This window comes from Ambystoma mexicanum, chromosome 11 (genome assembly GCF_040938575.1).
Source record: "Ambystoma mexicanum isolate Mex_15411 chromosome 11, UKY_AmexF1_1, whole genome shotgun sequence".
In the NCBI taxonomy this organism is placed as follows: Eukaryota; Metazoa; Chordata; class Amphibia; order Caudata; family Ambystomatidae; genus Ambystoma; species Ambystoma mexicanum.
The window spans coordinates 23,154,434-23,172,546 of NC_090934.1; the positions used below are offsets into that span (position 1 = coordinate 23,154,434).

General features: G+C 46.1%; 1 protein-coding gene and 1 long non-coding RNA gene across 2 annotated transcripts in view; one reads left to right on the top strand and one right to left on the bottom strand.

Annotated features, from left to right (window-relative positions):
* Window positions 1–7,104, bottom strand: part of LOC138503013 (uncharacterized) — a 26,587-nt gene extending 19,483 nt beyond the window's left edge. Inside the window, exon 1 of the long non-coding RNA XR_011279563.1 lies at window positions 6,971–7,104. This is a non-coding gene — a long non-coding RNA (uncharacterized lncRNA). The remainder of the gene's footprint in view (window positions 1–6,970) is intronic.
* Window positions 6,927–17,793, top strand: LOC138503012 (zinc finger protein 268-like). The gene is made up of 2 exons (XM_069622444.1): window positions 6,927–7,041; window positions 15,091–17,793. Exon 2 carries the CDS (start codon window positions 15,754–15,756, stop codon window positions 17,494–17,496), a length of 1,743 nt encoding a protein of 580 aa, XP_069478545.1. The 5' UTR covers window positions 6,927–7,041; window positions 15,091–15,753; the 3' UTR covers window positions 17,497–17,793.
* Window positions 17,794–18,113: the final 320 nt, after the last annotated feature.

The following is an 18,113-nucleotide window of genomic DNA, read 5'->3' on the forward strand; positions in this document are numbered from 1 at the left end:
ACACTGCATGGCCTAGAGGTGGTGGTCACCTGTTTCCAAGATGACCATAGACAAGAAACAGTGCAGGCATGCCTTCCACACTGCATGGCCTAGAGGTGGTGGTCACCTGTTTCCAAGATGACCAGAGACTAGAAACAGTGCAGGCATGCCTTCCACACTGCATGGCCTAGAGGTGGTGGTCACCTGTTTCCAAGATGACCAGAGACTAGAAACAGTGCAGGCATGCCTTCCACACTGCATGGCCTAGAGGTGGTGGTCACCTGTTTCCAAGATGACCAGAGACTAGAAACAGTGCAGGCATGCCTTCCACACTGCATGGCCTAGAGGTGGTGGTCACCTGTTTCCAAGATGACCAGAGACTAGAAACAGTGCAGGCATACCTTCCACACTGCATGGCGTAGAGGTGGTGGTCACCTGTTTCTAAGATGACCAGAGACTAGAACCAGTGCAGGCATGCCTTCCACACTGCATGGCCTAGAGGTGGTGGTCACCTGTTTCCAAGATGACCAGAGACTAGAAACAGTGCAGGCATGCCTTCCACACTGCATGGCCTAGAGGTGGTGGTCACCTGTTTCCAAGATGACCAGAGACTAGAAACAGTGCAGGCATGCCTTCCACACTGCATGGCCTAGAGGTGGTGGTCACCTGTTTCCAAGATGACCAGAGACTAGAAACAGTGCAGGCATGCCTTCCACACTGCATGGCCTAGAGGTGGTGGTCACCTGTTTCCAAGATGACCAGAGACTAGAAACAGTGCAGGCATGCCTTCCACACTGCATGGCCTAGAGGTGGTGGTCACCTGTTTCCAAGATGACCAGAGACTAGAAACAGTGCAGGCATACCTTCCACACTGCATGGCGTAGAGGTGGTGGTCACCTGTTTCTAAGATGACCAGAGACTAGAACCAGTGCAGGTATGCTTTCCAGTTTCCACCACTGCATGGCATAGTTACATATGGCATTTACATGTGCGTGCAAGCGTTTATTTTGGATTATTTTACAAGCAAGGATACATGAAAAGATTTATTTAGGATTTTTTTCCAACTTGTATCTCTGTAAAAACAATCCAGTAACATTGACATTATTTTTCCAACATTTAAATGCAGTAAAATGTGTGTCTAACTACTTTCCACGTTGGTTGCAGTTATTCAGCATTTTAATCTGTTTAAACATTCCACAGAGTTTAGGTTTTATTTATTTTGCATTTTATTGGCGCAAATTCCAAGTCCAACTGCACTTAACTAATTTCTCCAGTAAATAATGCCCAGTCGCTAACGTTCAGGGTATACCAATTTGCCGCAATAGGTAGAAGAAATGGCTAACACCTCGGCCGTCCCATCTCCCATCGCGCCACCTGTCACTGGACGGTGGCTGCCTGTCTCCTGCCTGCCACCCGGTACAGCTGTACCCCTCCTCTATGCCCCTCTGTGGTATACCTCCGGCTGTATATCTGTTCTGTTGTTACCTCTGAAAAGTGTTCCGTTATGCATCTGTTTTGTTGTATACCTCTGTAAAGCGCTCTGCTGTTTCTTCAAACTCAGTCAGCGCTTAATAAATTCAATAATAATCAAATCGGATGTAGTCAGACTGCATTCTGTTCAAATGAAATTGGTATGCATTAAATTAGAAAAGATGTTTTTGATTTAAAAAATAAGACTGCACAAATCTCATATAACACAGTTACAGTTCTTTTTATTTAATATTTGTCATTTTCTTTTCATGAAACATATTTGACAGAAGTTAACATTTCTTTTACTGAACATCCTGGCTACTTAGACACATTAATAGCACAGTTCTTCTTAAAGCAGGTTTTTTGACTCCCCACTTTCATTTAAAAAGATGTCAGTAGTAGAATGCACAATGAAGTAATGATGACCACACTTTGTCTTTGCAAGCTGTGTGGGTTTCCTTAGCCAATTAAATGAATCCGCTGCTTCTTAATCGAGGTCATATCGATTTGGCAGAGCTATGATATATGTTTCACTCTCTACTTGCACCCGGTTGCAGGCATTAGTTATGGTACCTATTGGCCCAGCATCCACCACGTCACCCTCTTCTACAGTCCACAACTGTCCAATGCTTTGAATCATTCAGAAATTCTCGATCAAGGCAACATTTTATATTACTGAATCCACTTCAAGCTGGTTTCCCTTTCTATAGGATACAGCACTGGTTGACATCTAAGATTGTTGTTCTCTGTATATGAAAGGAAATGTAATTGAGCTTTAATGATATGACCCATACATGTGACATTCAGATCATTGGCAGCAAACCACTGATATTTATATTGATTTTTTTTTTATATTGCGCTCGTACACAAATGTTTCATAGCGTGACCAGACAGAGGAGGGTAACAGGGGAGAACAAAACAACAATCTTACTAGTCCTGGTGACATTGAGAACGTGCAAGTGCATGGGAGAGGGGGAGGGGAAATGTGCATGGGAGAGGGGAGTGGAAAGTGCAGAAAGGAGAAAAACAGATACATAATCATAAATAAATAAATAAATAAATGCAACAAACCATGGTAGTTCAACCAGCAAGTGGCAAGTGCTGAGTTTAAGGCAGCAGATAGGATAATGTCTGATAAGTGCAGGAAGAAAAAAGGGGGGCTGTATGGGTACAGATACAGACCCCAGTGCGAGGGGTGGCCTGTAGGCAGTGTGGGAGCGTGTGCAAGTACCTGGGCCCAGAAGACAGAGGGTAGGCCAGGTGCACAGTGCCGAGAGAGAACTGATCATCAGGGGAGAGGGGGCGAAGGCAGTAGCAAAGAGGAAGGTCTTGAGGTGCTTCCGGAAGCGGAGATGGTGCTCCTCAAATTTCTGAGTGGCAGGGAGGCTGTTCCAGAGGGAGGCACCAGCCGAAGACAGAGATGTACCGCGAGCTCATTTCTTTGAAAAACAACTGATCCTGGGGGAGTTAGAGGTAGAGGAGTGAAGAGCTTGAGAGGGGAGGTATTTCAGGAGGGATAGCTGAAAGTATTTCGGACCCAGCACCAGAAAGCCTTGTGGACAATGTCAAGGGTTTTGAATTTAGTCCTTGCATCCACTGGGAGCCAATGGAGAGATTTCAGAGCTGGAGAGATACGATCACACCCATCTTGAATGGCAGTTAGGTGATGAGAGAAGACGAGGAGGTGGCCTGAATAGCCTGTCTCTACCTCCAAACAATACATACTATGGATGGTACTCTTAAATAATTTACATTTCTTAAGCAGATGTAAGTAAACCAAGCAGAAAATACATAATAAGTTGCTCTTTTGCATATGGACCACGTTTCTTTTGACTACCAGATGTCATTGTATCGGTAAGTATGTTTCGGCTGTAAACAAGTAAAACATGCAAACTAAAATATAGGCAGCTATTGCAGAAATGCGGGAGGTGCTACGATGCAGGGGGATGGAGATGTGAAAACGCCTTGCAGCTTGCCTCTAGTCTCTTGCTCTGCCTGTGCAGACTATTATCGTCTCAGAATTGCAAGGGCCATGGGCGACTGTTGTTATTCCCCCTTGTTCCTACCCTCCTTGAGGGTTTTGAAACACTTTCCTGTGTATAGATTTGGGTGACAGATGCTACTGCTTTTTATAGTGGCAGATAATTTATGTGACACTAAGGCAATTAATGTGTCTGTGTGGTGGGCGGGTTAGCAATACATTTGAGTGATGGTCTCAGATCAAGCCACTGACCGGACCACTACATGACTCTGCCCTGCACTCTGGCTGGGACAGGCCTTAGGTGAACCACCAGTGGAGGCAAGTGGCAGAGCGTGCCGCCATCACACAGAATCTGCCTATCAGACTGAGGGGGGTATCAATCTCCATGTCATTCAGTGTTCACCCTGCACTGCAGGAGTAAATATGTACTGCCCGGGCTACTGCTGCAGAGTAGTGGCAACGGTTTCCCACCAGCTCTGTGTGACTAAAATTCTTTGAAGTTAGGTAATTGAATTTGGTGTTAACTTTGGTGTTAACTCACCATTACTACAATTGTACATTTTAAACATTCGAGCATCTTTGCATGTTGTGCTGTTTGATGGGTTGCGCATTTTCGAATGCTCCAGTGGTGCCAATAATGTAGGTTTTGTAATTTCCTGTGATGTCATTGGTATGCTAAATAATATTTTTGAAACTTGAAAAATCCGACATGTTTTTGGTCACAGAATGTTGGCACGTATTTATATTTCAAGAATACAGTTTATCCAAGCACAGTTATAAAAAAAAAAAACAAATGGGCTATACTTAACCCCGTTTGGGATTTTCCTTCCAATCTAGTCTTTCCTCTCTGCATATCTTGGACCTGCTTGGCTTTCCCAACTTCATTTTGGCTATACATTGGTTTGCCTTCCAATCTAGTCTTTCCTCTCTGCCTATCTTGGACCTGCTTGGCTTTCCCATCCCAGTCTTTCCTTAATTCCATTTGTGCTATACATTGGTTTGCCTTCCAATCTAGTCTTTCCTCTCTGCCTATCTTGGACCTGCATGGCTTTCCCATCCCAGTCTTTCCTTAACTCCATTTGGGCTCTACATTGGCTTTCCTTTCCATCTAGTCTTTCCTCTCTGCCTATCTTGGACCTGCTTGGCTTTTCCATCCCAGTCTTTCCTTCACTCCATTTGGCCAATACATTGGCTTTCCTTTCCATCTAGTCTTTCCTCTCTGCCTATCTTGTTCCTGCTTGGTTTTTCCATCCCAGTCTTTCCTTAACTCCATTTGGGCTATACATTGGTTTTCCTTTCAATCTAGTCTTTCCTCTCTTCCTGTCTTGGACCTGCTTGGCTTTCCCATCCCAGTCTTTCCTCAACTCCATTTGGGCTATACATTGGCTTTGCCTTCCAATCTAGTCTTTCCTCTCTGCCTGTCTTGGACCTGCTTGGCTTTCCCATCCCAGTCTTTCCTCAACTCGATTTGGGCTATACATTGGCTTACCTTCCAATAAAGTCTTTCCTCTCTGCCTGTCTTGGACCTGCTTGGCTTTCCCATCCCAGTCTTTCCTCAACTCCATTTGGGCTATACATCGGCTTTCCTTTCCATCTAGTCTTTCCTCTCTGCCTGTCTTGGACCTGCTTGGCTTTCCCATCCCAGTCTTTCCTTAACTCCATTTGGGCTATACATCGGTTTGCCTTCCAATCTAGTCTTTCCTCTCTGCCTGTCTTGGACCTGCTTGGCTTTCCCATCCCAGTCTTTCCTCAACTCCATTTGGGCTATACATCGGTTTGCCTTCCAATCTAGTCTTTCCTCTCTGCCTGTCTTGGACCTGCTTGGCTTTCCCATCCCAGTCTTTCCTCAACTCCATTTGGGCTATACATCGGCTTCCCTTTCCATCTAGTCTTTCCTCTCTGCCTGTCTTGGACCTGCTTGGCTTTCCCATCCCAGTCTATCCTCAACTCCATTTGGGCTATACATCGGTTTGCCTTTCAATTTAGTCTTTCCTCTCTGCCTGTCTTGGACCTGCTTGGCTTTCCCATCCCAGTCTATCCTCAACTCCATTTGTGCTATACAGTGGTTTGCCTTCCAATCTAGTATTTCCTCTCTGCCTATCTTGGACCTGCATGGCTTTCCCATCCCAGTCTTTCCTTAACTCCATTTGGGCTATACATTGGCTTTCCTTTCCATCTAGTCTTTCCTCTCTGCCTATCTTGGACCTGCTTGGCTTTTCCATCCCAGTCTTTCCTTCAGTCCATTTGGCCAATACATTGGCTTTCCTTTCCATCTAGTCTTTCCTCTCTGCCTGTCTTGGACCTGCTTGGTTTTTCCATCCCAGTCTTTCCTTAACTCCATTTGGGCTATACATTGGTTTGCCTTTCAATCTAGTCTTTCCTCTCTTCCTGTCTTGGACCTGCTTGGCTTTCCCATCCCAGTCTTTCCTTAACTCCATTTGGGCTATACATTGGCTTTGCCTTCCAATCTAGTCTTTCCTCTCTGCCTGTCTTGGACCTGCTTGGCTTTCCCATCCCAGTCTTTCCTCAACTCGATTTGGGCTATACATTGGCTTACCTTCCAATAAAGTCTTTCCTCTCTGCCTGTCTTGGACCTGCTTGGCTTTCCCATCCCAGTCTTTCCTCAACTCCATTTGGGCTATACATCGGCTTTCCTTTCCATCTAGTCTTTCCTCTCTGCCTGTCTTGGACCTGCTTGGATTTCCCATCCCAGTCTTTCCTTAACTTCATTTGGGCTATACATTGGTTTGCCTTCCAATCTAGTCTTTTCTCTCCGCCTGTCTTGGACCTGCTTGGCTTTCCCATCCCAGTCTTTCCTCAACTCCATTTGGGCTATACATCGGTTTGCCTTCCAATCTAGTCTTTCCTCTCTGCCTGTCTTGGACCTGCTTGGCTTTCCCATCCCAGTCTTTCCTCAACTCCATTTGGGCTATACATCGGCTTCCCTTTCCATCTAGTCTTACCTCTCTGCCTGTCTTCGACCAGCTTGGCTTTCCCATCCCAGTCTATCCTCAACTCCATTTGGGCTATACATCGGTTTGCCTTTCAATCTAGTCTTTCCTCTCTGCCTGTCTTGGACCTGCTTGGCTTCCCCAACTCCATTTGGGCTATACATCGGTTTGCCTTCTAATCTAGTCTTTCCTCTGTGCCTATCTTGGACCTGCTTGGCTTTCCCATCCCAGTCTATCCTCAATTCCATTTGGGCTATACATCGGTTTGCCTTTCAATCTAGTCTTTCCTCTCTGCCTGTCTTGGACCTGCTTGGCTTTCCCATCCCAGTCTTTCCTCAACTCCATTTGGGCTATACATTTGTTTGCCTTATAATCTAGTCTTTCCTCTGTGCCTGTCTTCGACCTGCTTGGCTTTCCATATGGGCTATACATTGGCTTTCCTTTCCATCTAGTCTTTCCTCTTTGCCTATCTTGGACCTGTTTGGCCTTCCGATCCCAGTCTTTCTTTTATGTCCAGCATGAACCAGCTTTCCATCCATTCCCCATTCCATGCTGCCTGCATCACAGTCGTTCCTCTCTGCTCACATACCTGCTTTGGGGCCCGGGGTCGGGGAATCGGAATTGCTGGACGGTTTGGAGATCGAGAGCGAGCTGATTGAGGTAAGCCATGCAGCTGTATCTTTTTATAGGCCAGGCGCTTTGTTCTTAAGTGTGGGTGGGGGGTGGGGTGCGTTTGGTAGCCGGAGACCGCCACGCCACCCGCACTCGTTGCATACACGCACTGCAGCAGATCGAGCCACCGACAGTAGCCCTGTGCTTATTCCTTGTAATTGCTCTGATAATGTGCCATGAGTTGATCTCCCCCGCTTCACAGCACTCTAGCGCGGCTGTGCCACCGTGTCAGCGTTCGTGCTGCGCGCTTTTGTGTGTATGCGCTGTGTATGCGCGGTGGCGCACGAGAAGTCGCAGATTGCTGGCAGTGGCCGTGGGAGCTGAGCTGGGGCCCCTCTGATACATCGGGGTGCTGGCTGGGGGGCTGGCCACTCCTGCCCCCATTGCCACTCCTGCCCCGCTCGGACAATCCTGCTCGCCCCCAGCCACTCCTGCCCCCCTTGCCACTCCTGCCCCGCTCGGACAATCCTGCTCTCCCCCAGCCACTCTTGCCACCCCTGCCCTCCTTGCCACTCCTACCCCCCTCCGGACACTCCTGCTGTCCCCAGCCACTCCTTCTCTCCCACAGCCACTCCTGCTTCCCCCCAGCCACTCCTGCTCTCCCCCTGGACACTCCTGCTCGCACTATCGTGCCTCTAAGCGCTCATCAGTTGCCACTTCATAGCCAACCCTCCCGATTTAGGCGGGAGACTCCCGATTTTGATGTAAAAATATTTAAGTCTCCTGCATAAAATACCTGTAGCCCCAAAGCATTCCTATGGGAAAGTATACGCCTCCCGACTTCCCTGTGGAAATCTCCCTCCCAGCTGTATGTAGGAGCCATCTCTTGAGTCAACGAAGAACCCCCACATTTCAACGGCCTGGAACCCCTTTATTGCGCCCATAGGTGGGTGCAGCTTATTTATCATTTTCCAGCGTAACTGCTTGATTTGCCTACTATTATTATTATTGAGAAATATTCCCAGCTACAAATATTCACCCACTACTTGGATGTGTTCTTTCCCAATTCCCCACCTAAACTAGCAGGAGCTGATCTTTATTATGGAGCAGCATATGTATGTTATATGTATTTTCCATTCATTGTCAGCACTATAAGCAGACCCCGTATTCTGCAGCCACTGTAGGCGGATCTGGGTCTAGTCCATTCGGACTAAACCCGCCGCATCACCCGGGAGCGTAAGGAGAGACACCCCAGCTGTGGCTGAAACGCTGTGTAGCAAATGTGAACCTCAAGTCTCTGAAAGCACAGTTCTGTTTGCTAAAAATCTCAAAATCATAATGTTAGTATATTTGGATAAACCCTTTTTCAATCCAATTTGACACTGGAGCAATACTTATTCTATTTCCTCTTGATTTAATTTAGCAATTAAAATATATGCAATAATCTTGCTGGCAATGTCCAAAAGTGCTTCCAGATGGTAGTTTGCAGGGTTCGGCTGCTCTCCCTTTTCTTGTATAGGGACATACATACTGTCTCTCTTTTGATTTGAATTTGCAGGGTTCGGCTGCTCTCCCTTTTCTTTGCTCTCCCTTTTCTTGTATAGGAACTCATATGATGTCTCTCTATCAGAAAGTAAATTGCATGGGTCAGCCGCTCTCCCTTTTCTTGTATAGGGAATTGCATGCTCTCTGGCTATCAGATGGTAGTTTGCAGGTTACTGCCGCTTCTCCCTTCAGTCTGCTGCCTTAGGTCTAGTCAATTTCCCTTGGTCACACCTATTGGATACCTGAGCCAGATTTTGTAAATCTTGTAAATAATTATGATTTCTGTATTGTCTTTGCCCATATGTATGTTAAAAGTCTATGTCATAATCTCTATGTTGTTCAGATTTCCCACCGTTGCCTTACACGAGGAAGGCTTCTGTTTAAAGATGGCCGCCCTGCCTCCACCACGAAATGGCCCAGTCAGCCCACTGTGGCTTTGATTGGCTGCAGCTGTTCTGAAATCAGCTAACCACACACCGGAGGCGAGAGCCGGCCATCCTCCCAAAAGGCCTGCGAATGCAAGGCCACCGCCTGTCCCAGCCTGTCCTGCGCCATCCAGACCGTCGGCCAGTCACGCTGTCTCAACAGCCTCTCACTGAATAAGTACGTGAGCATTACTAATCTATACAGTGTGCCACGGCCTCCCTTAATGCCCACCCGCACCCTGTGAGCCTAGGAAGCCTTGTGACGCTAAGCCCACCCCCAACTAACATTCCCACTGAAGACTCACTCCGCCCTCAAGCTGAGAAACGCCGCCACGTACACGCCAAAAAACGTAGCCCTATGCAACCCTATGCTCCTGCATGCCTCTCACTGTGCTCCATGTGCCCCATGTATTACTCTGTTAACGCCTTTCTTCTGCACTGCCAGTGTACTGCGACAATCACCACTGCATGATAACACTCGTGCACGGCCTCTGGTGCCAGAACCTCTGACCTAGCCTACCTGTCTCCTTATTAGAATTCTATCTTGCAGATCTGAACGACCGCCCAATATCATCATCACCATGTGGTGGGCTTTGCATTAGCAACTCTCCATTGCATGGTCTACTCGTTGTGCTTATAGCGGCCGAGATGCCCACTGTGAGCTGCAAAGTACAGTGGTATTCCTACTTCACTAGCTAAAGCTGCATTTAGAATTTAGATTGCTTGACCTCCAGCTTCCCTAGTACTACTGCATTTAGGTTGTGTGAGACCCCGCTGATTCCAACTTTATCCACGTGCTTTTAACTATGTTGTGACCCTCGCATTCAGGTGAAACACTGCCCCAGACACCTTCTTATGCACTCCACTGTGTCTCCTGCTGTGTTGGTATCTTCACATCTAGGTGAAACACTGCCCTAGCTATCTTATGCATTCAAACCTAGTTGCTACTAGCACATCTTGGCAACACTAAGCACATCTCTTCCCAATGGAGCTGCCTCTCCTTGCCTCACAGCCAAATTACACTGCTCTACCCAGGTGTCACACATACGCACATCGCCCCAACCAGTGTTAACTAAGCTTACTCCCGGTCACCCCATATTCTTGCCACTACCACTGAGCATGTGTCCACTAATTACTAACTAGCTTGCCTGTATCCTGATCCTTATCAACTTGGCGTCACAGCCTTGCGCGACTCCTCAGTGACACACATCGAGACAGTCAACCATGCCTAATACCAAGCCCTTATACCCAGACATAAATGACTCTCAACCACTGCAATTCACCAGCCTCCCTCGTCCTACGATCGATAGGAACCTAGGACTCGGAGCCAAATTAGCCAAAATGTATGAGCCCCTCGCCCGCTCATTGCCTGCCCCTCAGTATTCCAAAACTCTTCCTATATCTACCACGAAAAAATCCAACTTGCCCCTGAACTCTAACATCAGACCTCCAATCAGCTCCCCCGCTCAAGGTACTCCTGATTTAACACAGGACAAGTACATCACTACCATTACAAACACAACCAGCCCCAAAATAAAGGGAGCCTTGATCAATGCCAGATCGCTAGTAGCTCACGCTACAGAAATTGCCGACCTGATCCTGAAGGAAGACCTTGACCTCCTTGCCATTACTGAGACCTTGCTACACCCAGCAGCAGGTCCCATGCTTATGTTGGCAGTCCCAGATAACTACTCTATCCTGAGACAAGATCGTACCAATTCCAGAGGAGGAGGTGTTGCCATCATTCACACATACAGTCTTACCTTGAGACTAGCAACACCAATCAATGTCCTATCTTGCGAAACACTCTCAGTCAAAGTCCCACTTACCAACACCCAAACTCTCAACATCCATTTGATCTACTGCCCGCCAGGCCCCATTGGCACCTTTGACGAAGATATTAACACTATCCTCTCCAGTAACCTTACAAGCTCTACCCAAGTCCTCACCTTGGGCGACTTTAATATGGGTTACAATGATCCTGAAGACCATTCCCCCAGCACTAAAGTCAACACTCTTTCGGAACTAGGTTTCCCGCAAAGAAGTATGTCACCTACACATTCCAAAGGCAGAACACTCGATTGGGTAGCCGATAAACTGTCTAGCAAACATTACTGATATCTCACCACTAGTCTGGACCGACCACCACCTGGTCTCGTTCCTGCTTTCGACTGACAGGACCCCCCCCCACCCACTATCAGGGCCATGCCCACCCTCACAAGAAACAATAAGAATATGACAGCAGAAAGACTCATCCCGAGCCTACTTCCTACACTTCATACACTCCCAGACAACCTGGACCCAGAGAACCTGGTTGAAGAATATAATAAGATCATGGCCACCTCACTGGACCTAATTGCCCCCCTTAAACTGAGACCAAGCAAACCGAATACGCACCATTCCTCAAAAATGTAAGGCAGCAAAAAAGTAACTGTGAGGCCACTTGGAAAAAATCCCCCTCAGCCGCAAATAAACTCAAACTCTCAAAATTAGCCACACTCTATAAAAAGAAATTTACCTGGCTAAACGCACCTCATGACTCGCATATCCCATGCGAAATCAAACATGAAGGAACTATTCTCCATCCTGAGTAAGTAGAAACCCCCATAGTACCTCCTGACACCTGTACTAAAGACAGAAATTGGTGCTCAGAAATCCAAAGCGCCCTAGCAAACAAAATTGTGACCCTCCAAAGTAAAATCGCCCGTAAAAGGTATCCCTCAATGACACCCTCCCTTCAAAAATACCAGACAAGCCTATGCCCACAGATCTCACTCGCTTTAACTTCTCTAAAGTCACGATTCTTGAAGTAGAAAAAATCATCCTGTCTCTGAAATCCTCCAACTGTCAGGGAGACCTGTGCCCGGCACAGCTCAAGGATGCAGCCCGTGACCTCTTCCCCCTTCATCACGAAACGAATTAATGCCTCCTTCACCACTGGCTCAATCCGAAACAATCCTGGGTACTTCCACTGTTAAAAAAACCCACACTTGATCCAGCTATGCCCACAAATTACAGACCTATAACAACCGTTCCCTTTCTACTAATAATCCTGCACAAGGTTGCCTATGTACAAATTCTGAAGTTTCTGGAAGAACACCATCTACTAGGCTCCAGACAATCAGGGTTCCGTTCTCAACATGGGACTGAAACTGCTCTCATTGACCTGAAAGCTCAGATCGACACGCTTAGAGACAACAGCCAAGTCGCCCTACTCCTCCTCCTCGATCTGTCCGCAGCTTTCGACCCGGTCGATCACTCTGTCCTTTGCACACATCTCCACACTTCTGCTCATTTCTCTGCTGAGGCCATCACCTGGATTACCTCTTTCCTCAATGGTAGAACCATGAGGGTCTTCTCACCCACTGCGGCAGCAGACCCCATAACCATCTCTTGCGGTGTCCCACAGGGCTCCTGTGTCTCGCCCACATTGTACAGTATATTTACCAAGCCCCTTTTCGATGATTTGGATCATCTCGGTATCACCTACACTAACTATGCAGATGATACCCAGATCCTCCTGCGCTTTCTGGAGATTATGGAAAGGATTTGGCCTTGCTAAATAGTGTGTACATCATCATCCAGGCATGGATGGCCACACATGGACTACGCCTGAATGGTGATAAAATGGAACTTATCATCCTAGGCACTACGTCCAGTTTAAAGAAACTTGGTCCCGCCTATAACTCTTGCATGATCGATGGTAACAACATCGAGGTCTGCAAAGAGGTCAAAACTTTGGGCTTTTACCTGGACTCGAATTTCTCTTTCAGAAGACAGGTGAGCTCACTGGCTTCCTCCACGGCCTATACGTGTAAATTAATACGCACAGCAATACTACTACGCTTTTCTTTCTTTACTGCGTTACCTTTTTACGCGGTAACAGTAAAAGCTACATGTTGGCTCTAACCCTAAACCCGCCGGGCAATATAGTTAGGACCTTTACCCCGGTCGTGTTTTTCGCCATTTTCTTTACTAAGGGTTCCTTCTCGAGTCTTCCTTCATGAGTTTCACTCACCTTTGGTTTTTCTTTGTTTGCCGTTTTTGGCGGGCTTCTGAACAGAAGCCCTGCCAAAGGCGCCTGGAAGTCTAGTGTAGGCAGGATGTGAGGGAGGGGTTTGACACCCCCTGCCCTTGGTTCCATTGGGAACCAATTTGCACTTTGGCGACCCCCACCCACCATTGGCTATTGAACCCACGCCCCACCCACCCTCCCTATACACTTGGAACCCCCAGACCAGCCCCCCACCCACCATCTGCTCTTGGACCCTCCATAACGCCCACCCTCCCTCTGCTCTTGGACCCTCCCTACCTCCGACCCGCCCTCCCTCTGCTCTTGGACCCTACCTCCCACACTCCCTCTGCTCTTGGACCCCCACCATCACCCTGCTCTTCGAACCCCCCCACCCACCATCACCCTGCTCTTTGGACCCACCCACCATTGCCCTGCTCCTTGAACCCCCCCACCCTCCACCGGCTCTTGGACCTTCGCCCCACCCTTCCTCCCTCCCTCTGCTGTTGGACCCTGTTCCCACCCACCCTCTGCTGCTCTTGGGGACCCCCTGCCACCCTCTGCTGCTCTTGGGGACCCTCACTCACCCACTGCGCTTGGACGCCCACCCACCCTCTACTCATGGACCCCCGACACCCCACTCACCCACCCTCTGCTTTTGGACCCCCCTACCCCTTCTTTGCTTTCCCAAGGAGATTCAAACAGACCAGGAACAAAACTTTATGAGCCAACAGATCGTAGAGATAAAAGAATTACTTATCGCCACTCTGAGAACCTCAGTTTACCACCCCCAGACATACGGATAAGTGGAGGGATTTAATAAAACCATTAAGACAATTCTAAGGAAGTAATGGGAAAGACTGGTTCGCAGGATACCCTGGGCCCTATTCGCAGTAAGAAAAGCCTCCTCAGACATCTACTGGATTCTCTCCGTTTGAATTACTCGACTGTAGGGAGCCCCGATATGTTTTAGACATGCTCATAGAAACCTGGGAAGAAAGAACAGAAGCACCAACTCCTCTGTCCCAGGCTGCCACCTGACTAAGGGATCATATGACCCTAGTAAATACCCAGAGGTTTCTAAGCGCGGACCCGGGGATCGAACCTGTGTTGCTCCGTGTCATCTTGCTTCCAAGGTGAGTATGTTGCCCCTAAGCTATCCTCCCAAGACATAAAGCTATTCTAAGCTATCCTCCTGAGAAAAAAACTAGTCTCAGTGGCACGGGCCCTAAGAGGTGCACAGGTACATGTTGCCCAACCAGACAAAAGACCCACCTCTATGATATATAAACTATGAAAAGAATGGAAGGAAAATCCCATGGCCTCCACATCCTCCATTCTAGCGTGTTTGGTACCAGAGGAAGTTGGTAACACAGACCTTATTCCACAGAATCTCCCAAAGGAGAAACATAGAGACTGGGTGATATTGTTAGTTCTTTCCCATATGTATTTTGCAAAAAGCTTGTAGGGCACGTACCATTATATCAGAACCCCAAAGGGAAAGGTCGTCCATATAAAACCCTATCCACTCCCAGAATCTAGGAAAATGATAGTTTCCACGAAAGTATCTAAAGAGACAACATTATAGAGCCCTCTTCTAGTCCCTGACCCTTCCCGATCCCTTTGGCAACAAAACCCAACCACTCATGGTGGTTTCGTATTGACTTCCGATAGGTTAACACCATTTCTCCTTTTGACGCTTACCCCATGCCATGGATCGATGATGTAATCAATAAACTGGGTAGTGCAGAGTGCCTCTCTACCTTAAACTTGACAAAACCCGCCATGACTGACTGACAGGTTGGCCATTTCTTAGACTATAGCGACCACACACCACCACATTGTAATATTCCTGGCTGTGGGCTAGTGGTTCACGCCTTTATTAATTTATGTGCCATGTGATGTGGGAATGTATGTGTTAATCCTTTCCATGATATTAAGGGTGCCTTACTCTATCCATTTAGGTCAGTGTCCATAAGACATTTCAGAAGAAGTTCGGGATTTCATACTCTGAAAAGTGCTTTTTTTGCTTTTTCACATTTTCTTTTTAAAACAAGAAATATGTATTTATCACATATGGAACACTAATCCTGTTTTTCCTTTTCTTTCAAAAAGGGCAACAAAGCAGGAAGCATGGAAAACAGTGAAATGGTTTTAAAAGATTGTGTTTATTAAAAATAGTTTCCCCTGATAGCTGGGTCTTGGAAATGTTTCTTGATCATGACAAGCACTACCAGCCTCGAGTCTCTTCATGTGGGAAAAATATTTCACAGACTTAAGACATTTGACAACAAAAAAAGGTGCAATTATTGATTTTGGAGGAAACTTTTAGTTCCTATTTCCAGTCAGTACTGTCTGTGTCCACTACACTGATGAGAGGCTAATAAGAATGGCTGCCACTTTAAAGTAGAGGCTGGGCATTTTAGTGCATTGAACCACATGCAGTAAGAAAAGGTGCTCAACACCAGCTTTGGATTTGATGCTTCAGAATCAATGGCGCCCCTCCTGTGGTGCTGATGTTCCAGTGGCAGCTGCTAAGGATTAAAGCCCCAAACCACAAAAACCACAAGTCTAGAAACTGCGCTGGACAGGGAAAGGTTGCAAGCACAAGCTTTTTATTTTCAGACTTGCCTGTTCTGGCCGAGGATTGAGGTTCTTTATTGACATTCATGTGTACAAAAATGCACCTGACTTGCTGAGGCCACCCGAGAGATTAAGACGTTATGTAGATAGTTTGAATTGGACAGAAATTGCTTTTTAAAAAATAACACCCTCACAATGGAGTTACCCTTTGAATTTTCTGAATGTGATACAACTTTCAATGAAACTGGTTATTTATGGCAACATCAGAGATTTCTCACCGAAGAGAAAGAACATAAACGTTTTGAATGTTACAAGGCTTCTACAGAAACAAATAATCTATTGATTAATCAGACTGGAGGGAAACCATATGCATGTTCTGAATGTGATAAGGCTTTCAAGAGAAAGAGCGAACTATTGAGTCATCAGAGACATCACACTGGGGGGAAACCATATGCATGTTCTGAATGTGATAAGGCTTTCAAGAGAAAGAGCGAACTATTGAGTCATCAGAGAAATCACACCGGCGAGAAACCATATGCATGTTCTGAATGTGATAAGGCTTTCAAGAGAAAGAGCGAACTATTGAGTCATCAGAGACATCACACCGGCGAGAAACCATATGAATGTTCTGAATGTGATAAGGCTTTCAAGAAAAGGGGTCATCTATTGATTCATCAGAGAATTCACACCGGCGAGAAACCATATACATGTTCTGAATGTGATAAGGCTTTCAAGCAAAGGGGTCATCTATTGATTCATCAGAGAAATCACACCGGCGAGAAACCATATACATGTTCTGAATGTGATAAGGCTTTCAAGAGAAAGAGCGAACTATTGAGTCATCAGAGACATCACACTGGGGAGAAACCATATGCATGTTCTGAATGTGATAAGGCTTTCAAGAAAAGGTGTAATCTTTTGAGTCATCAGAGAAGTCACACTGGGGAGAAACCACATGCATGTTCTGAATGTGATGAGGCTTTCAAGCGAAATGATCAACTTGTGCTACATTTGATGAATCACACTGGGGTGAAACCATATGCATGTTCTGAATGTGTTAAGGCTTTCAAGACAAAGAGTGAACTATTGAGTCATCAGAGACATCACACTGGGGGGAAACCATATGCATGTTCTGAATGTGATAAGGCGTTCAAGAAAAGGGGTAATCTTTTGAGTCATCAGAGAATTCACACTGGGGAGAAACCACATGCATGTTCTGAATGTGATGAGGCTTTCAAGCGAAATGATCAACTTGTGCTACATTTGATGAATCACACTGGGGTGAAACCATATGCATGTTCTGAATGTGTTAAGGCTTTCAAGACAAAGAGTGAACTATTGAGTCATCAGAGAAGTCACACTGGGGAGAAACCATATGCATGTTCTGAATGTGATGAGGCTTTCAAGCGAAATGATCAACTTGTGCTACATTTGATGAATCACACTGGGGTGAAACCATATGCATGTTCTGAATGTGTTAAGGCTTTCAAGACAAAGAGTGAACTATTGAGTCATCAGAGAAGTCACACTGGGGGGAAACCATATGCATGTTCTGAATGTGATGAGGCTTTCAAGCGAAATGATCATCTTGTGCTACATTTGATGAATCACACTGGGGTGAAACCATATGCATGTTCTGAATGTGATAAGGCTTTCAAGAAAAGGGGTAATCTTTTGAGTCATCAGAGAAGTCACACTGGGGGGAAACCATATGCATGTTCTGAATGTGATGAGGCTTTCAAGCAAAGGTGTAATATTTTGAGTCATCAGAGAAGTCACACTGGGGGGAAACCATATGCATGTTCTGAATGTGATGAGGCTTTCAAGCAAAATGATCAACTTGTGCTATATTTGATGAATCACACTGGGGTGAAACCATATGCATGTTCTGAATGTGATAAGGCTTTCAAGCAAAAGAGTGAACTATTGAGTCATTGAGTCATTGGAGAAGTCACACTGGGGTGAAACCATATGCATGTTCTGAATTTGATGCGGCTTTCAAGTGAAATAATCAACTTGTGCTACATTTGAGAAATCACACTGAGAAACCAGAATGCAATGTCTTTCAAGCAATAAGGTGAACTAGGGATGCACCAGAGAAATCACACTTACATGTTATCAATGTGATAACGCTCACGGGATGAGCCATAGACATGTTCTGAATGAAGACTTTCAAGGAATTCCGTGAACTGTGGTGACATTGGAAATTCATAAAATAAAATAATTGATAACCCACCATTGAAGTCTCAAAATGTGTTTGAAGCAGAGCATATTATCTCACTGTAAGATCAAACTGCCAGTTATTTTATTTCAAAATATTTTTATTGGCATTTTAAGATATACATTACATCAGTGACAATTTCCCTTCCAACTGATTATCTCCGCCATTCTGCAATTTTAATACATATTCAATTATTTCCTGGAAGGAAACATCCCTCAGGACAAAATAACAACATTAACTAAACATAAACTGTCTTCATGTTCAACGATTATGGAGTCTGTAGCACCTTATGTCAAGTTGGTGGCCTGTCCATGTCCCTGTAGGTGGGAGACGG